Raw genomic sequence first — 22,638 nt, forward strand, 5'->3', positions numbered from 1 at the left:
AACCCTTCAGACTGTATGAACCAAAGAGTATTTCACATGGAATGGAAATATACATTGTAAAGATAACCTGTATCTAGTGAGGCACCTCATACTGTACTGAAGGAAAACAAGCTGTACTGCACTTTAAGTAATGTCAAATTTGGACAGGCATGTAATGGTACTTTAACAAATTTTGGAAAAACCGACTGTGTTGCAAATAAAAGCAGAAAATGTTGAAAATAAACTGGCATTTAATCTTCAGGGTTCAGAATCAACAATTAACACAGGGAGGGTTAACAAACATCAGAATGCTATTGGTGCAAATTCAAGCAGCTCAACGTCTGTGGAAACAAAAATACCAGGTGACGGGAACCCGTCCATTCACTTCACAGTCACCAACTCACCTGCTCAGCATTTCCATCATTCCCTATCTCTGTACCTCAAACATTCACCATTTTTTAAAGATATGGACAGATTGGACTCAGTCAGTGCAATGAGGTGGGTGGGGGTGAAAGGTGGACTGCAGTCAATGTCCTCGTACCAGACATGGGTGGGTGTGAAATGCTTTGAGTCAATTTTGAAAGGATGTTAAAAATAACCTGTAATTTGTTGATATTGAGAGCTTGGCCCCTGACCTTTGAACCTCTTTTTCAGCACGTACGCAGTGACTAATAGGCAAAATGGATGTTCCTCTTATTGTCCTTGTTGAAATTGTCCAGAAGGTTTTGTTGTGAAGCACTAATGACCCAGTGATGCATCCCTAACTCTGTGAGGGAGGGAAGCCTAACCAGGCAGTCCAGAAGAATGGTGATCCATAGGCTGCACTCTCGGTGAGTCAAAGGTCGTAGGCCAATGTCCAGCTCAGAGAGCTTCTTCAGGCCATCTATTTCCTGGAAAAACATTGCCCAAGATTGATCATCGATAGTATTGTTGTAGGTTAAATCCAGCTTCTCGAGGCTTTCTAGAAATCCAGCACGTGAGACGGACACTGAAAAGAAAGAAGAAATTGTAGTGAGTTTTGAACCCAGTGTAAGTTGCATCCTCACTTTTCCTCCCCTCTTTTAAGGAGATGTGATAGCTTCTACGACAGAGTGCAGAGTGATCATTACCCAAAGAAAACAGCAATGAATCCCTGTCCTGACTGTGTCACTGATACTGGCCGCAGGCCAGGTGGAATTAATACTCCACTACAGCTGATGGAAGCCTCCACTTCCTAGGCCAAAGATAAAAGGTTCTTTCAAACCTCAATGGAGAAATATAACCTGATAGAATAGCGAGATTAAGCTTTTAAAATATGCCCATGTTAGTACTCATGATGCAGCAACTAAACAAGCTCAGACCTGCAGAAGTGGAGATACAATCTCATTAACCATCTAAGGAGAAATTAAGAAATATAGTAAGTCAGTCAAGAAAGTGTAGAGAGGTGAAATGATATTGATGGGATTTCGCTGTTTGGTTAATGTCTTCAATGAGACTGCACAATAGCTTCTGTTCATTCACTAAAGAGAAACTGTTTTGCCCCTTCCCAGTTTTTAAAAAAAATTCATTCCCAGGATGTGGGCTTCGCTGGCTGGGACAGCATTTATTGCCCATCCCTAGTTGCCCTTGAGGAGGTGATGGTGAGCTGCCTACAGCGGTTCAAGGCAGCACCTAACCACCACCACCACCTCACAGTGAAAGAAGAATCATTGACACAGTAATGTGCTAGCTCACAAAATGATCAGATTTACTGAATTCAATTACAAATTTATCCTGGGGGTATTTGAACTCTCAACCACTCGATTTAAGTTCAGTGCCATAACCACTACACTACCGTAAATGAGACAGGTATTTGTTACTTTTTATAGTGTAGCTTGTATTTTATTCTCAGAAAAAAAGTTGAAGTTAATCAATGGCTCAAGGCAAAGATTTTTTGTCTCAATCTGACATCCTCAAAGTAGAAAGAGCTGAAGAGACTGACCTTTTCAATTGATGGTAAATGTGGAAAAGGCAACTTTCTTTCCAACTTCGAGTGTTTACTTAAAACTGTCATGAATAGTGAGAAAAATAGCTCAGCTGTTTCTTCACATCAACAAACATAACCAGGCAAAGTGCCTCTGTGAACTTGGACAGAGGTTGCCTCTTGTAAACTGGAGAGTGAAGGTTAAAGGGACAACATCCTTGTAAATTAGTGAACATTGAAATGGGAAAACTACATCTGGGAACTGGGAAGAGTGTGTTGTGGTGAAGAGGGAATGGGATCCCAGGAGAGAGAATGACTGTTGAGGTAGTTTTTGGAGAAGTAACTTTTTTTAAAAAAGTATAAATTGTGAAGTAATAAACTGATTCGTCATTTTTAATATAAACTGTCTCTCACAATGCATACAAAAGTGAACTGGGAAGAAGTTTGGAAATATGTACAGTTTAAAATATCCCATGAGGTAACGTTACAAGAATATTTGCATTATTATTTGGAATTCTGGGCTACAAATCCAAATGTGATGCTAATGTGATGCCCCTGTTCAAGAAGGGAGGGAGACAAAGAGCAGGAAACTAAAGGCCAGTCAGCCTAACATCTGTCATTGGGAAAATGCTCAAGTCCATTGTTAAGGAAGAAACAACAGGACATTTAGAAAAGCTTAACGCAATCAAACAGAGTCAACATGGTTTTGTGAAAGGCAAATCATGTTCGACAATTTTGCTAGAGTTCTTTGAGGGTATAACAAGCTGTGTTGATAAAGGGGAACCAGTGGATGTAGTATATTTGGGTTTCCAGGAGGCATTCGATAAGGTGCCACATAAAAGGTTATTGCACAAGATAGGAGCTCACTGTATTGGGGGTAATGTATTAGCATGGATGAGGATTGGCTAACACACAGAAGACAGTCGGGATTAATGGATCTTTTTCAGACATATCTGGTGTACCACAAAGATCAGTCCTAGGGCCTCAATTATTTACTATCTACATTAATGACTTGGAAGAGGAAGACAGAATGTAATGTATCCAAATTTGCTGATAATACAAAAATAGGTGGGAGGGCGTGTTGTGATGAGGACATAAAGAATCTGCAAGGGGATGTAGACAGGTGGAGTGAGTGGGTAAAAACTTGGCGGATGGAGTTTAATGTAGGAAAGTGTGAGGTAGGAAGAATTAAAAGGCAGGCTATTATTTAAATGGAGAGAGACTCCAAAAAAAGTGCAGCACAGAGGGATCTGGGTGTTCTTGTGCATGAAACACAAAAGGTAGCATGCAGGTACAGCAAGTAATTAAGGCGGCAAATGGAATTTTGGCCTGTATTGCTAGGGGGTTGGAGTTTAAAAAAAGGGAAGTCTTGTTACAACTGTACAGGGTGTTGGTGAGGCTGCAACTGGAGTACTGTGTACAGTTTTGGTCCCTGTGCTTAAGAAAGGATATACTGGCATTGGAGTCAGTTCAAAAGAGATTCACTAGGCTGATTCCTGGGATGAAGGGATTAAATTATCAAGAATGGCTAAACAGGTTCGGCCTTTATACATTAGAGTTTAGGAGAACGAGGGGTGATCCTATTGAATGGCGAGAGGGATTCTGAGGGGGCTTGACAGGGTAGATATTGAGATGATGTTTCCACTGGAAGGAAGATCTCAAACTAGGGGACATAGTTACAGAATAAGGAGACACTCATTTAAAACTGAGATGCGAAGGAATTTCTTCTCTCAGAGGGCAGTGAATGTCTGGAATGCTGTACCCCAGAGAGTTGTGGAGGCTAGATCACTGAAAGTATTTAAAAAGGAGGTAGATAGATGTTTGAAATATCAGGGAGTTGAGGGCTATGAGGAGCTGGCACGAAAGAGTTGAAGCCTGGGGCAGATCAGCAATGATCTTATTGAATGGGGGGGGGGGGGGCAGGCTTGAGGGGCCGAATGGCCTACTCCTGCTCCTATTTCATATGTTCTTTAAGTAGAGCTTTTCACAAACTCCCTAGAAATGCCCATGTGTTTTTAATATGTTGAATGTCTTCAGGGTCAATCTTCCTTTAATAATTCTACAAAACAAGCTGCAGTGGAATGACGAGCTCAGTGACATTAACTGGCCCAAAGTCCCCTTTCTAACTCTTAACTTATTAACTCTTTCAATTTACCTGCCACTCACTCTCACAACTCGACTCCCCTCCCCCCCCTCGCCACCTTCCTCCCCTCCCCTACCTTCCTCCTCCTCCCCTCCCCCCCCCGCCACCTTCCTCCCCTCCCCCCCCTCGCCACCTTCCTCCCCTCCCCCCCTCCCCTGGAGTTGCCAGACTCCAGGGAATGGCCGGCAGTTTTACTGGATTTGCCATTAATCTCCTGATGGTTTTTAAAGAAATTCGGGAGATTTTAAAAGGCAAAAGGTTGACTTTTATCCCTGTTTGCAGCTGTTGCTCGGAATAGAACAAATAAATTGAAGACATAAATATCAATCGGAGTTAATATGATTGTTTCCTGACATCATCTTGGGAAAGATAAACATTTATAAAATGATATAATTCACCTCGTCTGGTGCTTAGAAAATCTCAGGTTGATAAATGTGACCAAGATTTTCAAGTTCAGCGAGCTGGACACAGGCTGGACAAAGGCCGGCCGCCCGGGGCCGGACACAGGCTGGACACAGGCCGGCCGCCCGGGCTGGACACAGGCTGGACACAGGCTGGACACAGGCCGGCCGCCCGGGCTGGACACAGGCTGGACACAGGCTGGACACAGGCTGGACACAGGCTGGACACAGGCCGGCCGCCCGGGGCCGGACACAGGCTGGACACAGGCTGGACACAGGCTGGACACAGGCCGGCCGCCCGGGCCGGACACAGGCTGGACACAGGCCGGCCGCCCGGGCCGGACACAGGCTGGACACAGGCCGGCCGCCCGGGCCGGACACAGGCTGGACACAGGCCGGCCGCCCGGGGCCGGACACAGGCTGGACACAGGCCGGCCGCCCGGGCTGGACACAGGCTGGACACAGGCCGGCCGCCCGGGGCCGGACACAGGCTGGACACAGGCCGGCCGCCCGGGCTGGACACAGGCTGGACACAGGCCGGCCGCCCGGGCTGGACACAGGCTGGACACAGGCTGGACACAGGCCGGCCGCCCGGGCTGGACACAGGCTGGACACAGGCTGGACACAGGCCGGCCGCCCGGGGCCGGACACAGGCTGGACACAGGCTGGACACAGGCTGGACACAGGCCGGCCGCCCGGGCCGGACACAGGCTGGACACAGGCCGGCCGCCCGGGCCGGACACAGGCTGGACACAGGCCGGCCGCCCGGGCCGGACACAGGCTGGACACAGGCCGGCCGCCCGGGGCCGGACACAGGCTGGACACAGGCCGGCCGCCCGGGCTGGACACAGGCTGGACACAGGCTGGACACAGGCCAGCCGCCCGGGCTGGACACAGGCTGGACACAGGCTGGACACAGGCCGGCCGCCCGGGCTGGACACAGGCTGGACACAGGCTGGACACAGGCCGGCCGCCCGGGGCCGGACACAGGCTGGACACAGGCTGGACACAGGCTGGACACAGGCTGGACACAGGCCGGCCGCCCGGGCCGGACACAGGCTGGACACAGGCCGGCCGCCCGGGCCGGACACAGGCTGGACACAGGCCGGCCGCCCGGGCCGGACACAGGCTGGATACAGGCCGGCCGCCCGGGCCGGACACAGGCTGGACAAAGGCCGGCCGCCCGGGCCGGACACAGGCTGGACACAGGCCGGCCGCCCGGGCCGGACACAGGCTGGACACAGGCCGGCCGCCCGGGGCCGGACACAGGCTGGACACAGGCCGGCCGCCCGGGCTGGACACAGGCTGGACACAGGCCGGCCGCCCGGGCTGGACACAGGCTGGACACAGGCCGGCCGCCCGGGCCGGACACAGGCTGGACACAGGCCGGCCGCCCGGGCCGGACACAGGCTGGACACAGGCCGGCCGCCCGGGCCGGACACAGGCTGGACACAGGCCGGCCGCCCGGGCCGGACACAGGCTGGACACAGGCCGGCCGCCCGGGGCTGGACACAGGCTGGACACAGGCCGGCCGCCCGGGGCCGGACACAGGCTGGACACAGGCCGGCCGCCCGGGCCGGACACAGGCTGGACACAGGCCGGCCGCCTGGGCCGGACACAGGCTGGATACAGGCCGGCCGCCCGGGCTGGACACAGGCTGGACACAGGCCGGCCGCCCGGGCTGGACACAGGCTGGACACAGGCCGGCCGCCCGGGGCTGGACACAGGCTGGACACAGGCCGGCCGCCTGGGCCGGACACAGGCTGGACACAGGCCGGCCGCCCGGGCCGGACACAGGCTGGACACAGGCCGGCCGCCCGGGCCGGACACAGGCTGGACACAGGCCGGCCGCCCGGGCCGGACACAGGCTGGATACAGGCCGGCCGCCCGGGGCCGGACACAGGCTGGACACAGGCCGGCCGCCCGGGGCCGGACACAGGCTGGACAAAGGCCGGCCGCCCGGGCCGGACACAGGCTGGACACAGGCCGGCCGCCCGGGGCCGGACACAGGCTGGATACAGGCCGGCCGCCTGGGCCGGACACAGGCTGGACACAGGCCGGCCGCCCGGGCCGGACACAGGCTGGATACAGGCCGGCCGCCCGGGGCCGGACACAGGCTGGCCGGCCGCTCTTGTGCTGGGTTAGGGTCAAGCGCACGACTTTGGCACTTTGTGCCATAAGCATGGGTGTGAGGCTGAAACAGTGAAATTGACATTTCAAACACATCTCAGTTCGGGTAGGGCTGTCACAGGCGAGACTGACCATTAACTGGCAGATATCTCAGCCTGTATAAAGGCGGGGGTTAAAGTGCTCATGTCACTGAATTGGGAGGATATTCCGAGGACTTTTATAAAATTTAGGATCACAACAGTTGCAGTTCTTGCTAAATTTGATGCACTGTCAACTCTTGGGACACTGGCTTCCAACACAAAAGAATTAGACATTTAAAAGAGTCCCAGAGGTGGTTGCTGTGATGGAGAGAAAGGAGAAACCAAAAAGAGATAGAAATGTCTAAAAAAAATGTACCTAGGAGACCAGGCAAGGGAAGTGGGGTGAGGTGATGGGGTGGATGAGAAACTCGCCTGTGCTATCTTTCCGTGCTGTCTACTGGAACATGTCGAGAATGAGTTGGCCAACACCCTCCCCTGACCTTCCTGCCCCAACAGCCCACTTACCCCCACCCTACCTGACCCTCCAGCTTGTCCCAATTTTCCCCACTCTCCCTTCCCTCCCCGAGTGAAGCAGAAAGCTTTGGGAGGGGTTAGCTTGCCGTTTAGTTTCAGGGAATCAGCTGATGCACATTAGTAAAGCTGAGTGATAGCTTCCAGCTTCAGGAACTGACACGAGTGCATTGCAGCTAATTTTAATCATGTAGGCTTGGCTCTCATATGTTAATTTCCTGGTGTGAGCAAGTCTACCAATTCTGTGCTCCAGGGCTAGAGTGGCAACAAACCTCATGGAATGATTCGAAAGCTGTGGGCAGGCACACAACTTTGGAGGAACACATAGTGCAAAATTCCAATGTTTCCTAGTCCTCGAACTTTAGGCGATATTAGAAATTGTCAAACAAATTAACAGGTTGATGGCAAACTATGAAAATTACAGTAAAAGATTACAGGAGAATCTGGATAAATGAGCAAGATAAGCAACTAGAATTCAGATCCCGTTCAATATAGGTAGAGGAAACTAGTGCATATACATAGTCCATTAAAAGGTGGCAGACCAAGTAAATACAGTTATGCATTAAAAGATCGGAAGAAATATTCAGGGCCAAGGGGAAGGAGATGAGTTTGTCTAACTAGAAAGCTCTTTCAAAGTTCCAGTATAGACACAATAGTCTGAGTGACCTCTTTCTGTGCTTCCTGATTCTATGATACAAGAACAAAATTAGAGTTATGGTTACCCAATTAATCCCAATCCCCAATCCTTGCCCCACAGCCCTACAAATGTTTCCTCTTCAACTTTTTAATTCTTTCATCGGATGTGGGCATCGCTGGCAAGGCCAGCATTTGTTGCCCATCCCTAAATTGCCCTTGAACTGAGTGACTTACTAGACCATTTCAGAGGGCAGTTAGGAGTCAACCACATTGCTGTGGGTCTGGGGTCACATGTAGGCCAGACCAGGTAAGGACGACAGATTTCCTTCCCTAAAGGGCATTAGTGAACCAGATGAGTTTTTACAACAATTGATGACAGTTGTCATGGTCACCATTACTGAGACTAGCTTTATATTTCTGATTTGTTAATTGAATTTAAACTCCAGGAGATGCCATGATAGTATTTGAGCGCATGTTCCTAATGACATTATCACTACATCACTATCACTGATTTATCCAATTCCAATTATCCAATTCCCTTTTTAAAGTTACTATTGGATACATTTGCACCATGAAAGTAATTCTCCTGTGCACCCTCTCCAATGCTTTGACATCCTTCCTAAGGTGTACTGCCCAAAACTGTACATAACTGGGAATTTAGAAGAGTGAGGAGTGATTTGATTGAAGGAAATAAGATCCTGAATGGCCTTGACAAGGTGGATGTGGAAAGGATGTTTCCTCTTGTGGGTGAGTCCAGAAACAGGGGGCACTGTTTTAAAATTAGGGGTCACCCTTTTAGGACAGAGATGAGGAGAAATTTTTTCTGAGCGTTATGAGATTTTGGAACTCTCTGCCTCAGAAGGCAGTGGAGGGGAGGGTTGACTGAATATTTTTAAAGGCTGAGGTAAATAGATTCCCTTGCCTAACAAGAATCTAAGGTTATCGGGGGTAGATGAGAATGTAGAATTTGAAACACAAACAGATCAGCCATGATCTTATTGAATGGCGGGGCAGGCTCGAAGGGCTGAATGGCCTATTTCTGCTCCTATTTTGAATGTTTACATATTCTATAATATGCATAAGAAACGGGAAGAGGATTAGGCCACTCGGCCCCTCGAGCCTGCTCTGCCATTCAGTAAGATCGTGGCTGAACTGACTGTGGCTTTAACTCCACTTTCATGCCTGCCCCCCCAATAACCCTCAACTTGTTAATCAAAAATCTGTCGATCTGAACCTTGAATATATTCAATGACCCAGCCCCTACTGCTCACTGGGGGAGGTCAGTCCAAAGACTAACCACCCTCAAAGAATAAATTCCTCCTCATCTTCAGCTTAAATCGGAGACCCGTTTTTCGAAACTTGGCCCCCTAGAACTAAATTCTCCCACGAGGGGAAACATCCTCAGCATCTACCATGTCAAGCCTCTTCAGAATCTAATGTTTCAATAAGCTCACCTCTCATTCTTATGAATTCCCATATTGGCCCAATTCGCACAATATTTTCTCATAAGACAAATCCTTCATCCCTGAAATCAGCCTAGTGAATCTTCTCTGAACTGCTTCCAATGCACAAAGTCCCTTCTCAAATAAGGCAACCAAAACTGTACACAGCGCTCCAGATGCAGTCTCACCAACGCCCTCTACAGTTCTAGCAAGACCTCCTGGCTTCGATACTCCATCCCACTTGCAACAAAAGGCCAACATTCCATTTGCCTTCCTAATTTCTTGCTGTATCTGCAAGCTGCCTTTTTGTGATTCTTGTACAAGGTCACTCAGATCCCTCTGCACTGCAGCTTTCTGCAGTGTCTCTCCATTTAAATAATATTCTGAGCCTAACCTATATTTAAGAAAGGTTATGTATTCCACAGCTCTATTTATAAAGCCAAGATTCTATCACCTTCAAAGGTTTCTGTACATAAAGCCTCCTCAACAACACCCTCCACCCCTCTTCCGCTCCAGCCTCCATTTCAGTGCCTGCTTTTAAATTGCACCATTTAGTTTATATTAGCTTATATTGCTTCCTGTCATTCTTCCTTCCAAAATATATCACTTCATATTTTTTGCAGTAAATTACATCCGTCATGCGTCTGTCCATTTCACCAATCTGTCAATGTCCTGAAGTCTGTTGAGATCCTCCTCACTGTTTACTACATTTCTACTTTCAAATCACCAGCAAATTTTGAAATAATGCCATGTATACCCATGTCCTAGTGATTATTATTTATGAAAAAGAGCAGTGGTCCTAATACCACCCCCTGGAGTACATCTCTGTAAATGTCCCTCCAGTCTGTAAAACAACCATGCAACATGCTAGGTCTCTTAGCCAATTTTATTCCATATTGCCCCTTGATCTGATCCATTCCTCAACTCCATCAACCGATCTTTGCTTCATATCCCTTGATACCTTTGCTCAAAAAAATCTATCGATCCCCAGTCTGTAATATTTCAGTCGACTCTGGCTGAGCAATAACGTGATTACCGAGAGATGCCAAATCCTGGTCGGTCAGATTGCAGCTACACAGCTTCAGCACATGGAGATGGGTGTTATTTTGCAACATTTGGACAAGTACCCCCAGATTTCCACCAATGCATTTATTCCAGGACAGGTCCAAGGTCTCCAGCTCCGTCAGGTTTGGGATGGTGTCAGCTGGAATATTTAACACAATAAATTCATTTGCATCTTCAAAACCTTCCCAACAACTTAAAAGACAGGTTAAATGGAGTGTACAGAAAATAGCTGGAAAATTCAATAATTTAAGAACTGTGCAGATTACAAGTAGAACTCGAGTAACATCTTCAGAATTTTAAAAGTTAAAAGATTTATTATAAAGGAAAAGAAAACTTAAGCACAGAAGATAAAAGTTACACAGTTAAAACAGTCTTACTGAACGACCCCCAAAAACATGCTTGGTCAAATGTACACAATTAAACTACTTTTCTGGCAACAACCCCTTATAGGTTTTTAACTATAAAAATCCAATAAATATTACCCAAGTTAAGGAATTGTTGTCATTTTATTAAAGGTATCCCTCACGACTTCTCAGACACATCCACTCTGATGTGGAATTCCAAAAGGAGGTTCAGAAACAAACTGTTTCCTAAAACAAAGACTCTCCTGGCTTAACACTGGGTGGCTGCTTCCAAATCAAAACTTTCATGGCTTCTCAGCAGCTGCAGCTCACACACCAAGAAGCTGCCTTTCAGTGGGTTCCCCCACGGCAACTCAACAGTTAAATGTCACTTTCCTTAAGTATCTTTTTCCTCTTTTACCTTGGGTTCCAATGTCCTCAAACACCTCCTCTAGCTTTTGGAAAGTTTTAATGTTATATTCCTGGACTCTCTTGGCACTCTGCTGTTAAACATCCTGTCTGTCAACACCAAAGTCAGATTCCAGGTTGACAACAAAACCTGCCTCAAGTCTAAACCTCCTGAAGATTTCTGCCATTGTCTGTACAGTGAACTAAGTCTCTGGATACCAACCTCACCTTGCTGTGCCACCACCATCTTAAAGAGTCACATGGGGGGGAATGTGTTTTATGACATTTTTATTTTCTTTATTATTTTTTTAAGCAGTGCTTCATCTCCCTGAAGCAGCTCCGTGCCACAGGGAGATTATGAAGCGCTGACTCATGAACATGCGCAAAGTTCATGCTCGCCGCCCCCCCTCCCCCCGCCCACCCTCACTGAGCCCGCGCACCAAGGGCAAAATTCTGCCCCTGCTTTCAGCTCGCTGAACCCGCCTGTAATTTAACTCCGACCTGAATGAACCCTCACTGGACTTTGACATTCTGGACTCTAACATTCAAGTGAAATAATATCCATATCTTTGTTCTTTTTCTTTGTTTTAAGTTATTCCTAGTTGTAAAAATGTTTCCTTTTCTATTCCCTTCTTGTGTTCTTGTAGTTGTGATGACCATCCCCCGGGTTTGAATGTATGAATAAACAATATTTCTGATTTAACATTAAAGAGAGTTTGCTGTGAGTCAGTTTAAAATTGACTTCACAAACCAGAGGGTTTGGGGAAACACGCCACAGCCTATTTCAAAAATTAAAACACCTCTGCTTATGGACAGACTGCAAGAAAAATAAAGGAGTTCTGATTGCCTCTCTCCCTTGTCCGTAATAGTGCTGAGAATATAGGAACATAGGAATAGGATTAGGCCATTTAGCCCATCGAGCCTGCTCTGCTATTCAATTTGATCCTGGCTGATCATCTACCTCAACATCTGAGCCCCCAAACAGTAATGGAGATGTAAGGGAAGGCATTAAGCAGGAAATTAGAGACGCATGCAATAAGGGTACAACTGTAATCATGGGAGACTTTAATCTACATATTGATTGGACAAACCAAACTAGCAATAATACTGTGGAGGAGGATTTCCTGGAGTGTGTGAGAGATGGTTTTTAGACCAATAGAGAGGAACCAAGTAGAGAGCAGGCTATCCTAGACTGGGTATTGTACAATGAGAAAGGATTAATTAACAATCTTCCTTGGGGAAGAGCAACCATAAAATGATAGAATTGTTCATTAAGATGGAGAGTGAAGAAGTTGAATCCGAAACTAGGGCCCTGAATCTAAATAAAGAGAACTACGAGGGTGTGAGGCAAAAGTTGGCATTGATGGATTGGGGAACCTTACTAAGGGTTTGATGGTGGATAGGCAATGGCTAATATTTAAGGAACGTATGCATGAATTACAACAATTATTCATTCCTGTCTGGCACAAAAATAAAACAGGAAAGGTGGCTCAACCATGGTTACAAAAGAAATTAGAGATAGTATTAGATCCAAAGAGGAGACATTGCCAGAAAAAGCAACAAGCCTGAGGACTGGCAGCAGTTTAGAATTCAGCAAAAGTAGACAAAAAGGTTGGTCAAGAGGAAAACGGAGTCTGAGAGTAAACTTGGAGGGAACATAAAAAGTGAATGTAAAAGCTTCTATAAATACGTGAAGAGAAAAAGATTAGCGAAGACAAATGTAAATCCCTTACAGTCAGAAACGGGGGAAATTATAATGGGGAACAAAGAAATGGCAGAAGAATTGAACACATATTTTGGTTCTGTCTTCACAAAAGAGGACACAAATAATTTCCCAGAAATGTTAGGGAGCCAAGGGTCTAGTGAGACGGAGGAATTGAAGAAAATCAGTATTAGTAAAAAAAAAATGGTGCTCAAGAAATTAATGGGATTAAAGGCTGAAAAATCCCCAGGGTTTGATAATCTACATCCCAGAGTACTAAAGGAAGTGGCCGTGGAAATATTGGATGCATTGGTGGTCATCTTCCAAAATTCTATAGATTCTGGAGCAGTTCCTACAGATTGAAGGGTGAAAAATGTAACCCCACTATTTAAAAAAGGAGGGAGAGAAAAAACAGAGAATTACAGACCAGTTAGCCTAACATCAATATGGGGAAAATACTATTATAAAATGTCTATTATAAAAGACGTGGTAACAGATCACTTGGAAAGCATTAACAGGATTAGGCAGAGTCAGCATGGGTTTATGAAAGGGAAATCATGCTTAACTAATCTACTGCAGTTTTTTTTGAGGATGTAACTAGTAAAATAGGTGAGGGAGAACCAGTGGATGTGGTGTACTTGGATTTCAAGAAGGCTTTTGATAAGGTCCACATAAGAGGCTAGTGGGCAAAATTAAAACACATGAGATTGGAGGTAATATACTGGCATGGATTGAGAATTGGTTGACAGACCGGAAACAGAGAGTGGGAATAAATGGGTGTTTTTCCGGGTGGCAGGCGGTGACTAGTGGTGTATTGCAGGGATCAGTACTTGGGCCCCAGCTATTCAAAGTATATATAAATAACTTGGATGAGGAAATCAAATGCAATATTTCCAAATTTGCTGACGACACAAAACTGGGCAGGGTTGTGAGGAGGACACAAGGAGGCTTCAGGGCGATTTAGACAAGTTGCGTGTGTGGGCAAATACATCGCAAGCATGACCCAGTCCTCCCTGTCGCTTGCCATTTCAACACTCCACACTGCTCTCATGCCCACATGTCCGTCCTTGGCCTGCTGCAATGTTCCAGTGAAGCTCAACGCAAACTGGAGGAACAGCACCTCATCTTCCGACTAGGCACTTTACAGCCTTCCGGACTGAATATTGTGTTCAACAATTTTAGATCATGAACTCTCTCCTCCATCCCCACCCCCTTTCCGATCCCCCTTTTTTCCAATAATTTATATAGGTTTTTCTTTTCCCACCTATTTCCATTATTTTTAAATGTATTTCCATCCATTGTTTTATCTCTGCCTTTTAGCCTATTTCGATCCCTTCCCCCCACCCCATCCCCACTAGGGCTATCTGTACCTTTATTATCACATTCCTTAGATAATATCACCAGTTTCAACACCTCTTTGTCCTTTTGTCTGTGACATCTTTTGGTTATCTCCACCTATCACTGGCCCTCTATCCAGCTCTACCTGTCCCACCCCCCACCCCCCCTTAAACCAGCTTATATTTCACCTCTTTTCTATTTTGCCTTAGTTCTGTTGAAGAGTCATATGGACTCGAAACGTTAACTGTGCTCCTCTCCGCAGATGCTGTCAGACCTGCTGAGTTTTTCCAGGTATTTTTGTTTTTGTTAAGGAAACATTTCTTTACTCAGAGGGTGGTCAACCTGTGGAATTCTCTACCACAGAAGGCTGTGGAAGCCAGATCACTGAGCATATTCAAGAAAGAAATTAATAGTTTTTTGGATATTAAGGGCATCAAGGGGTATGGAGAGAAAGCAGGAATATGGTGTTGAGATAGAGAGTCAGCCATGTTCATATTGAATGGAAGAGCAGACTCGAAGGGCCAAAAGGCCTACTCTTAGTTTCTATTTAAAGTGATTTGCAAAAGAAGCAATTGTGATCTGAGAAAAAACTTTTTCATACAGCAAGTGGTTCAAGACTGGAATACACTGCCTGAAAGTGTGGTGGAGGCAGGTTCAATCGAGGCATTTAAGAGGGCATTAGATGATTATTTGTATAGAAATAATGTGCATGGGTATGGAGAAAAGATAAGGCACTAGGTCCAATGCTCATTTGGAGACTAATGCAGACACGATGGACTGAGTGGCCTCCTTCTGTGCCATTAAAATTCTGTGAAAACAGACACAAAGTAATGGTTTACTTTCTCCGCCATTGCCCTGTTCTCCACTGTAAATTCTCCTGTCCCTCCTGTAATGGACCCACATTTGTCCTAGCTAATCGTTTCCTTTTCACATACCCAAAGAAGCTTTTACAGTCCGCCTTTCTGTTCCTCGCTAGTTTGCATTCATATTCTATTTTCCCTTTCTTAATCAGTTTCTTGGTCCTTTGCTGGATTCTAAATTACTCCCAATTCTCAGGTTTACCACTTTTTCTGACATCCTTATAAGCCATTTCCTTCGATCTAATGCAATCTTTAATATCTTTTGTTAACCACGGTTGATTTATCTTTTCCACTGGGTGTTTATGCCTTAGAGGAATGTATATCTGTTGTAGACCATGTAGTATTTCTTTAAATACTATAGCCAATGCCTGTCTACCATCAAACATTTTAATGTATTTTCCCAATCCACCATAGCTAACTTGCCCCTCAGACCTTCATAACTTCCTTCCTTCAGATTTAAGACCCTAGTTTCAGGATGAACTATATGACATTCAAACTTAATGTGAAATTCTATCAAATTATGGTCACTATTTCCCAAAGGCTCTTTTACAGCAAGGTTATTAATTAGCCCTTTGTCATTACTCAACACTATATCTAAAAAAGCCCGATCGCTGCTCTTTAATGTTCTGCTCCAGAAACCCATCTCGTACACACTCCAGGAATTCATTTTTCACAGCATTAGTGCTGATTCGGTTTACCCAGTCGATATGTAAGTTGAAGTCGCCCGTTATTACTGTATTGCCCAGGTTACATGCATCTCTAATTTCCTGAGTTATACCGTGCCCAACATTACCACTACAGCTTGGTGGCCTAGAAACAACTCCCTCCAACATTTGTTGCTCCTTGCTGTTTCTTAGCTCCATCCAAACTGATTCTACATCTTGATCCTTAGATCTATAATCCTTGCTTACTAATGTCCTGATCCTGTCTCTTAAGAGTGCTACCTCACCTCCTTTTTCTCTTTGCCCATCCTCCTAAATGCCAAATATCTGTCGTTATTCAGTTCCCAATCTTGGTCCAGAATAGCAATTAAATCATACCCATTTACCTCAATTTGTGCATTCAAATTATCAACTATTTTATGAATGTTATGTGCATTCAGATAGAGAGTCTTCAATTCTGCTTTTTTAACCTTATCCTCCATTCTGATCCTATTTGATGGCTGCCTTTGCTTCGTCTGTCTTCCATTTTTGCTTTCTACTCTTCCATTTCCTTTTACCAGTTTTGCTTCTCTGGAATCTGAGCTCCCTCTCAGGTTCCCATCCCCCCTGCCAATCTCACTTAAACCCGCTCCAACAGCACTAGAATCACAGAATCTCTCAGTACAGAAGAGGCCATTCGGCCCATCGAGTCTGCACCGACATGTGAGAAACAGCTGACCTACTTACCTAATCCCATTTACCGGCACTTAGCCCATATCCTTGAATGTTATGACGTGCCAAGTGCTCATCCAGGTACTTTTTAAAGGATGTGAAGCAACCCGCCTCCACCACCCTCCCAGGCAGCGCATTCCAGACCGTCACCACCCTCTGGGTAAAAAAGTTTTTCCTCACATCCCCCCTAAACCTCCTGCCCCTCACCTTGAACTTATGTCCCCTTGTGACTGACCCTTCAACTAAGGGGAACAGCTGCTCCCTATCCACTCTGTCCATGCCCCTCATAATCTCATACACCTCGATCAGGTTGCCCCTCAGTCTTCTCTGCTCCAACAAAAACAACCCAAGTCTATCCAACCTCTCTTCATAACTTAAATGTTCCATCCTAGGGCATCTCCCTGTGAGGATGTTAGTCCCAGTCCTGCTAAAATGCAGCCCATCCATCTTGTACAGGTCCCATCTGCCCTAGAACTGGTCCCAACACATCAGAAATCTGATGCCCTCCCTCCTACACCAGTTCTCCAGCCACATGTTCAATTGCTCAATTCTCCTATTTCTATGTGCACTAGCATGTGGAACTAGAAATAATCCAGAGATTACTGCATTACATCACTGAAGCCATTTGGCCCATCCCTGGGAACAGGGATTCATCCAGTGCCATTCCCTGCCTTCCCTTCATAGCCCCAGGAATTCTCTCTTTACAGATAATAATCCAATTCCCTCCGAAATGTCTTGTTTGAATCTGCTTCCATTGCACTCTCAGGCACTGTATTCCAGATCCTAACCACTTGCTGCATGAAATAGTTTCTCCTCGTGTTGCTTTGCTTCTTTTGAAAATTACTTTAAATCTGTGTCCTCTGGTTTTCGATCTTTCCACCAATGGAAACAGTTTCTCCCTATCTACTCTGTCCTGACCCCTCATAATTTTGAATATTTCTATCAAATCTCCTCTCAGCCTTCTCTTCTCCAAGGAAGTAAGTCCAAACTTCTCTCCTCTATGTAATGAAGTTCCTCATTCCTGGGGCCATTCTCTAATGCCTTCAGATCCTTCCTAAGTGTGGCACCCAGAACTGGATGTAGTACTCCATTTGAGGCCATAGCAGTGTTTTATACAAGTTTAACATAACTTCCTTGCTTTTGTACTCTATGTTCTTATTAATGAAGCCCAGGATGCTCTATGCTTTTATTAATCTCTCAACCTGTCCTGCCACCTTCAATGGCTTATGCACATATACCGAGGTCCCTCTGCTCCTGTGTGGCCTTTAGAATTGTTTCCTTTATTTTATGTTGTCTCTCTATGTTCTTCTTAACAATATGAATCACTTCATATTTGCATCGAATTTCATTTACCACTTGTCAGCACATTCCACCAATATGTCTATGTCCTTTAGAATTCTACACTATCCTACACAATAATTCCAAATTTCGTATCATTCACAAATTTTGAAATTGTGCCCTGTACACCAAGGTCTAGGTCATTAATAAATCTCCAGAAGAGCCAGGGCCCCACACCGACTCCTGATGAACTCCATATGGACAAGTGGGTGTGACAAAGAGTGAAGTAAGTATGGGAACCCAGAAGATAACAATGGAGTAACCTCAGTCTTTGTACATGTGCAACAGGTTTGAGGTTCTTTCAGCCTGTTTGGAGGAGAGCAGAGGCTGTAGGGAGGATGAGGACACTGACCATGGCACCATGGTGCACTGAGCCACTCAAGTGAGGGAGAGTAAAGTGTAATGTTGTTGGAGGAGGGGCCAGTGTAGTTAGGGGGTAGGCGCTGTTGGCTGCAGAGAGCAGTGCAAGTCCTAATGGTTGTGTTGCCTGCCTGATACCAGGGTAAAGGACATCACCTTGGGGGCTGGACAGAAACTTGGGGAGTTTTTTTTCCTTTAATTCTTTCATAGGAACAGGGGTAGGCCATTCAGCCCGTCGAACCTGCTCTGCCATTCAATTAGGTCATGGCTGATCATCTACCTCAATGCCATTTTTGCCAGCTATACCCATATCCCTTAATGTCATTAGTCTCCAGAAATCTATTGAATTCTGTCTTGAACGTGCTCAATGATTGAGCTTCCACAGCCCTCTGGGGTAGAGAATTCCAAAGATTCACTGCCCTCTGGGTGAAGAAATTCCTCATCTCAGTCTTAAATGGCCTGCCCCTTAGCCTGAGACTGTGGCCCCTGGTTCTAGGCTTCCCAGCCAGGGGAAACATCCTTCCTACACTTAACCTGTAAGAATGTTGTAAGTTTCAATGAGATCATTGTTCGTCATTCTTCGAAACTCTAAAGAATACAGGCCCAGTTTCCTCAATCCCTCCTGTTAGGACAATCCCGCTATCGCAGGGATTAGTCTGGTGAGTCTCCATTGCACTCACACTATGGTAAGTATATCCTTCCTTAGATAAGGAGATCAAAACTCCACACCACTAGTGTTAATTAGGTTTACCCAGGCAACATGTAAACTGAGGCCATTGTTACTGTATTACCCCTGTTACATACAACTCTAATTTCCTGATTTACACAGTGTCCAACATTAGCACTACAGTTTGGCAGCCTGTTAACAACTCCCACCAATGTTTGGTGTCCCTCGCTGTTTCTTAACTCTACCAAAACTGAATCTACATCTTGATCCTTCAATCTAAGGTCCTCTCACTAATGTTCCGATCTCATCCCTTATTAACAATGCTACCCCACCTTCTTTGCCTATCCTTCTGAAATGACAAATATCCTTGAATATTCAATCTCCAGTCTTGGTTACTGTTAGGAAATAGATAATTTAAGTAAGTTATACCTGTATTTGTGGGTGCTAGAAACGAGTTTTAGGTTTAAAGGTTAAGTTTGATTTGTATTTCTGTGTCTGTGCGTTAAGAAAGGTCAAATGGAGCTTAAAAGGTCGCTTGCATTTCTAATGAGTTTATGACTTCTATTAAGTAAAAGTAAACATACAAGAGTAGAAAGAATAGTGCTGTTGCCTAGCAATAGGGAGCCAGATAGACAGGTTCCTCCTGCAGGCAGACGCACAGAAGAAGGCAGACAGCAGTTTGATTTGGAAGCTGTTGGAGTTGCTGTCAGAACAGACTGGAGCAAAAGGAACAGGTAGAAGTTCCAAGCTAAAGAAAAACCCCAAAAATCCAAGGGAATGGAAGGGGGCAAAGTTCAAAGAAGACCTTCTAGACAAAGGGAGGACAGGAACCTGGGAAAAGATCCTGTTAAGTGAAGTTAAGAGTAAGGGGCAGAGAGAAAGGCTCCAAGTTTCAGGTTTAAAAAGTGAGAACAGCTTGCAAGAGGCAAGAAGGTTCAAAGAGACAACAAAGTCTGTAACTTTGCTATGGGTATGTGAAGCAGTGGTGTACTGCGACAGCTGAGTTGGTGTAAAGAGTGCGTGGAAGACAGCTTGAATGTATGTGGTGACCCAGGGAGAGGAACATCAGAAGGAGAGTTCGAAACCCTGGAGGCGGACCATTGGGGAAGGTGTCTGAGAGAAAGCGTCAATTTAGGAGAAGATTCCAAGGTGAGGTCTTGGAGAGTGGAGATTGGAAACCCTCGTGTGAAGGACGGAATTCAGTGAGGCTGGTTGGCTCACAGTGTGACAAGCGTCTGGGGGGAGTTGAGGAGAGATCCATAGCATCTGTTTGAGGTGGCATCTGTCACTTGAGGTCAGAGTGTGGTGTGTCTGACCACAGGGTACCATAGGTTTACATGGGCTGGGTACTTACTGTGAACATTAGAGTATAAGATAGTTTTTGTAACTTGTGTTATCCTTACAAATCTGTATATGTCTATAAAGGTTTAGTTATGGGTGAAGTAGTATTGTAACATTGTTCATCCTTTCTTGTTGAATAAATGTTTTATTCTTCTGTTAAAAGTTCATCAGCTGACTCCTGTGACTCTGCACAGTAGCCACTCTCCACGTATCTAAATAAACAAATAAAAGTTAGGATCTATCAAGCTAGGTTCCAGTCTGGGATCAGGCTTGTCCAGGGGTAACCTTAGCTGGGATTATAACGGTCACCCGGTATCCATGTCTCCTTAATGGCAATTAAATCATAGCCATTCACCTCTATTTATGCCTTCAAATCATCTACCCTGTCGCAAATGCTGCATGAATTCAGATAGAATGCCCCTTATCTTTGCCTTTTTAACATTATTCCACATTCTGATCCTATTCGGTGCCTGCCTTTGCTTTGTCTGCCTTCTAATTTCGATTACTTTACTACTTCCTGTTTCAGTTTTGCTTCCCTTTAATCTAAACTGGGTCTCAGGTTCCCACCCCACTGCCAATCTAGTTTAAACCCTCCCCAACAGCACTAGCAAATCTTCCTACGAGGATGTTAGTTCTGATCCTGCGAAGATGCAGCCCATCAATCTTGTACAGGTCCCATCTGCCCCAGAACTGGTCCCAGTGCCTCAGAAATTTGATGCCTCCCTCCTACACCAATTCTCCAACCACGTGCTCGATCACTCTATCCTCCTATTCCTATAATCACAACAAATGGCACTGGGAATAATCCTGAGATTACCACTCAAGGTCCTGATTTTTAATTGCTTTCCTCGTTCCTTAAACCTGCTTCCAGGTCATCATCCCTCTTCCTACCTATGTTGTTGGTCCCAATGTGGACGACGAATTCTGGCTGCTTGCCCTCCGCTAGAAGGTCCTGCAGCTGCTCTGTGACATCCTTGACCCTGGCACCAGGGAGACAACATACCATCCTGGAGTCATGTCCATGGCTGCAGACAGGGAGGCGGTGGCTTAGTGGTATCGTCACTAGACTGGTAAGCCGGACACCCAGGGTAATGCTTTGGCGACCTGGGTTCAAATCCCACCACGGCAGATATAAATATAAATCTGGAATTAAAAGTCTAATGAAGACCGTGAAACCATTGCCGATTGTCATAAGAACCCATCTGGTTCACTAATGTCCTTTAAGGAAGGAAATCTGCCGTCCTTACCTGGTCTGGCCTACATGTAACTACAGACCCACAGAAATGTGGTTGACTCTTAAATGCCCTCTGAACAAGGACAATTGGGGGTGGGCAATAAATGCTGGCCTAGCCAGTGATACCCACATCCCATGAACGGATAATAATTTAAAAAAAACACCTGTTTATTCCCCTAAGAAGCAAATTCACTATCACTATTGCTCTTCCACTCTTTTCTCCCCTCTTGTGCAGCAGAGTCACCCGTGGTGCCACCAGATTTGGCTTTGGCTGCACTCCTTTGAGGAACCATCACCCTCCCCCGCATCCAAAATGGAGCAAGATCAATTCAGGGGACTCCTGCTCTACCTGCCTGGTGGTCACCCATTCCCTCTCTGCCTGCATACTGACTATCTCCATATACATGCTATCCATGTAGTTCTCTGCCTTGTGGATGCACCACAGTGACTCCAGTCACCACACAGGTTCCGAAACCCGGAGCTCAAGTTTCTGCAGCTGGTGACACTTCCTGAAGGCGCGTTTGTCCAGGACACATGGTGTGTCTGACTTCCCACATTCCACTTGGCCAAGCTGCCCTGCCATACCTTAAACTTTTAAAGAATATTTATTACAAGTAGAATAACTTACTGGTTACTCACCAATCAGCATCTTCCCCTGTACCGAAGTTGAAACCAAATGCTGGAGGCTGAAAAAGGTAGATCTAAGTGCCGCTGACTGCCTCCAGGTACTCCTTTTGCCCGCTCTTCTGGATGTTAGTTACTGCCTCTGGATGCTTATTTCGCCCACTCTGCCAATCTGCCAAATTTTTGTCCACTCACTTAACCTATCTAAATCCCTTTGCAAACTCAATGCCCTCTTCACAACTTACTTTTCTACCTATCTTTGAGTCATCAGTAAATTTAGCAATGTGCATTTGGTCTCTTCATTAAAGTCATTGACATAAATTGAAAATAGTTGAAACCCCTAGTACTGATCCTTCTGGCACCTCCACTAGTCACATTTTGCCAAACCAAAATGATGCATTTACCCCTACTCTCTACTCCTAGTTAGCTGACCAATCCTCTATCCATGCTAATTACCACCTACATCATGAGCTCATATTTTCTGTAGTAGCCTTTGATGTAACACCTTGTCAAATGTCTTCGGGAAATCAAGTACACCACATCTACAGTTTCCGCTTTATCCTCAAATAACTCATAAAATTAGTTAAACACGATTTTCCTTTCACAAAACCATGTTGACTCTGCCTGATCACATGAAGATTTTCTAAGTGCCCTGCTAAAACCTCCTTCAGATTCTAGCGTTGTCCCTGTTGCAGATGTTAGACTAGCTGTCCTTTAGTTTCCTGCCTTCTGTCCCCTCTTTTCTTGAATAGAGGAATTACAT

The 22,638-nt window shown here is 45.7% G+C and overlaps 1 protein-coding gene across 4 annotated transcripts in view; it reads right to left on the bottom strand.

Moving 5' to 3' along the window:
* Positions 1-212: 212 nt before the first annotated feature.
* The window catches only part of LOC144694053 (leucine-rich repeat-containing protein 31-like), a 109,499-nt gene continuing 87,073 nt past the window's right edge, over positions 213-22,638 (bottom strand). For all 4 annotated transcript variants that reach the window (XM_078564413.1, XM_078564415.1, XM_078564414.1 and 1 more), the window contains 2 exons: positions 10,261-10,428; positions 213-967 (listed from right to left, as the gene is read on the bottom strand). In XM_078564413.1, coding sequence (XP_078420539.1) covers positions 648-967; positions 10,261-10,428 — 488 coding nt within the window. In that variant the 3' untranslated portion in view covers positions 213-647. The remainder of the gene's footprint in view (positions 968-10,260; positions 10,429-22,638) is intronic.

The sequence above is a fragment of the Cetorhinus maximus genome, chromosome 19 (assembly GCF_964194155.1).
Source record: "Cetorhinus maximus chromosome 19, sCetMax3.hap1.1, whole genome shotgun sequence".
Classification (NCBI taxonomy): Eukaryota; Metazoa; Chordata; class Chondrichthyes; order Lamniformes; family Cetorhinidae; genus Cetorhinus; species Cetorhinus maximus.